General features: G+C 28.8%; 1 protein-coding gene across 1 annotated transcript; it reads right to left on the bottom strand.

Annotated features, from left to right (window-relative positions):
- Positions 1–539: 539 nt before the first annotated feature.
- LOC137830441 (uncharacterized) lies at positions 540–2721 on the bottom strand. Its single transcript, XM_068637773.1, has 2 exons — positions 1865–2721; positions 540–862 (listed from the first exon to the last, which is right to left on the bottom strand). The coding sequence occupies exons 1-2, from the start codon at positions 2707–2709 to the stop codon at positions 592–594; spliced, it is 1116 nt and encodes a 371-aa protein (XP_068493874.1). The 5' UTR covers positions 2710–2721; the 3' UTR covers positions 540–591.
- Between the last annotated feature and the right edge of the window lie 962 nt (positions 2722–3683).

The following is a 3683-nucleotide window of genomic DNA, read 5'->3' as shown; positions in this document are numbered from 1 at the left end:
ACATGACACATTAAGCATGCATATTAAATATCAAAAGTGCCTAAAATCATGTAATAAAAAACATTAAAGAAAATTATTAAAAAGTGAACTTTAAGTTTAACTCAATATTAGAAAACTGACTTAAAAACTCATTTAAAAATTGAATTATGTACTCATTTATATATATATAAAATGTTTTTTATTTTTGTAAATTCAATAAAATCTCGTCAAAATAAACTCTGAGGATTCTGATATCATTTTAAAAAAATAAATTTTTAAATCTAACACAATTTTATAAAATTGATTTATAAAGTAAGATTTACACTCATTTATATATTAAAAAACACATCAGCTCTAATCGATATGAGATTTCGAATAAAAACCACAATAATTATTTGAATTCAAGAACATTCAAAAGTTGAATGAAGTAACAGTTGATGAAAAGATAATATAAGATAAGATTAAACAGACAGTTGTTGAAGATGTTGTTCCAAAACTAGGAATGCTCTACAGAAGCAGCTTATTAGTCTAGCCTTCCAAACATAAAGCATGCAATTGACGACAACAAAACCTTAAAGATGTTCTCATAATTGAAGTACCCAAAGACACATTTCATGAAGAAAATTGACGGGCTGAAGAAGTTGGTGAAGGTGGTCGAGAAGTGACAGGGGATTTATCCCTTGGTGATTTGTTACCTTTGCGAAGATACTTTCTAGCCCAAGCATGTTTTCCATTGATGGAGAGCTTCACTTTGTTTGTGCTCTCAAGCAAATAATCAACCAAATGAATGGCTCTTGAACGAATCACTACACGAGCATACAATGGTTGATCCGGTGGAACCACCTCTTGCATGTACAATGCTTCAACGATATCTCCATACCTTCTGTTTGTTAAGAAACAAATTAATAGAAAAATGATACAAAACTAAATTTATTATTTACTTTTTTTGTCTTTCGTATGCATATTATATGCTATTTCAAACTATTATTTATAAGTATTGAGTTGAATATGGTACTATATTTCTCCAATAGAAGTTGAAATTCATTATATTTCTCCAATAGATACTACTATTATATTCTGATAAAAAAAAATTAAACTAGTGTACAATATAGTTTTTTTTTATGGAGACACAATAATGGACTTTAAAGTGTTCTATTATGTAATAAACACTTGGATGATATATTTTACTAACTTTTATAATACTTTAGCATAGATAACATGTTAGATTTTTTTTCACTTTATTAGAATGTATATTATAATAGGTTTGCACTTCATTAGTTCATTAATTTGCAATAATTTTTTTACTTTCATTTACAATAGATTTTAGGTTCCGAATGATCTTTTAAGTCATGAATATTTTTGAATAAACTTGATCTATAAATAATCTTCATTATGTTTAAGTTTGTTATATATATATATATATATATATAAATTTATAATTATGTTTTACAATCCATTATAAATTGATGGTTCTCAATTATGATTTGGAACTCTAAAAGCTAAAGATATATCTGTATAACAAAATAAATATTCAAAAATAATTTTTTGATAAAAAAAATAAAATAAATAAAAGGTGATATTTCAGGAAACATCCCAATCTATATCCAAAAATCTATAGATCATTTTCACTAAGCTAGTCTCAGTCATGGATATAACAGTGAATACTGGATTTTAGCCATCTATAAAATCATTTTGTTTTTCATTGTGATTTTATCAACAACACTGTCATTAAAAATTATTTTTAACCATCATTACAACTCTTTCCAAGTGACACACATCAATTTACAAGTTTCAAAAAGACAATCTAAACTTAACAAACTCCAATAAATAGCTGAATCTAACCAAACAGATATATGTTTTTGTAGAGTAAATAGAAGTTACATACCTTGCAAAGAAAGCTCTAACTTCAGCCTCAGAAATAGGGTAGCCCTTAGAAAATGTCATGAAGATAATCCTATCATCAACAGGCACCTCCTGTGTTTCATCACTGGTTGGAGCAGAAATACTAGTCTGATTCATCATGGCAACAAGGTCATTGAAATGTTGGTTTGAAACACCATAACTCTCTAGAGGAAGATACATATTGGGATTGGTCTCCCAAGAGGTGGAACTCCCTTCACCCCACTGTGGTGGTGGTAATGCAGGTTGTTGGGATACAATAGTAACACCAGGCACTGGAGTGTTATGATACACCACTTGTTTAACATAAGGATTACTTCCATAAAGATTCTCATATTCTAACTTTTGTTCCCTCACCACCTTCATATACTGCACTTCTTTGATTATGTCTGTGAAGGCTCTCACACAAACACTATCAAGTAACTTGGTGACTGCTTCAATGATGGCCACACGGTTGTGATAGAAATATTTAAAGGATGCAGATTGGTGCAATATGCTTCTGATTAGAGGCAAACTCTCATCATTCACAGCATCATCATAAGGGAAATGGGGACTCTCAATGCAGTTCAAAACCATGATGGCTTCATCTGCAAGGCTATTGATCATGGGATCAGCCCATTGGAGCAGCTTCTTCACCATACACATATCCTTGCACTGTTTTTCAAGCCACATGAAGAAGGCCATCACATGTGTGGACTGGCTTGTGTCACGACCTAACCCCACCACCAAACGGGTGAAGAGAAGACGATCAATGTTGTGGAAGCTAAAGAACTCTTCTCTGCTAACAGTCACATTGGTGCCTAGGTCTGAACATGGAAGGAAACAAGCCATGGTAATGATCAAGAAAACAAATCAAAACTATAGCTGTTGTATACAAAGGTGTGTTATGTATGAAAACTTCTGTATGTATATGTTCAAAGTGAACTACAAGAAATTTATTCTCCTTTCTTTCTTTTTCTTTCTTTCTTTATTTATTTATTTATTTATTTATTTATTCATTTATTGTATTTGCAATGTATTCCAAAAACAACATCTTATTCAATTTCTGGATGGAAACCAAAATGATGTTTAGGTCTACAAGTATGATGACAGAACAAGATATAGGGCAGTTAAATCACCACTATATAATGTTTAATTCATTTCCTATATATGTATATATTAATTGATTATTTAACAAATAGGTTATGAATTCAATTAATAATTTAGATCCATTAATTTATTAAATGCATTAATATTTTTAAGTTTGATGCAAAAGATATTTTTAATTAAATATAGAATATTGTAAGTCAATTTCTATATGATTATTATTTCATTTATTAGTTTTTTTTCCTGTTAAACATTTCCAGTTATATGCGTTTAATTATAATTATATTAATTTCATTAAATAATTTCTAGTTTAAATTATAGTTTACTTTCTCATACTATTTTAACATATATTAATTGCATTTAATAATAAGGTTTATTGTGGTCCCTTATTTTATCTTTAGCATCTGTTTAGTTTTTAAAAAAAATCACATTCTTTCCTTTGAAGTGTATGTGTAAGACCAAATAGTACTTATCTCAATCGGTTAGCACACTAAATGATATTATAACTTTGTTTTGGATGAATTCCATCAATTTAGTATATTAAAGCAGACCTATTATATTATTTCAGATTTCTTACTTTTATTAAATCCAACTTAAATCAATGAAATTTGTTGAGGTGTGGCTCTAGTATTGGATTTGTAATCTGCAAATCCAATAACCCAAATCGATAATGATGTAATTTTTTTTATTTTTAATTATTATGCATGAAGTTTTTATTG

The sequence above is a fragment of the Phaseolus vulgaris genome, chromosome 7 (assembly GCF_000499845.2).
Source record: "Phaseolus vulgaris cultivar G19833 chromosome 7, P. vulgaris v2.0, whole genome shotgun sequence".
Classification (NCBI taxonomy): domain Eukaryota; kingdom Viridiplantae; phylum Streptophyta; class Magnoliopsida; order Fabales; family Fabaceae; genus Phaseolus; species Phaseolus vulgaris.
This window is presented reverse-complemented; position numbering and strand designations above follow the sequence as displayed.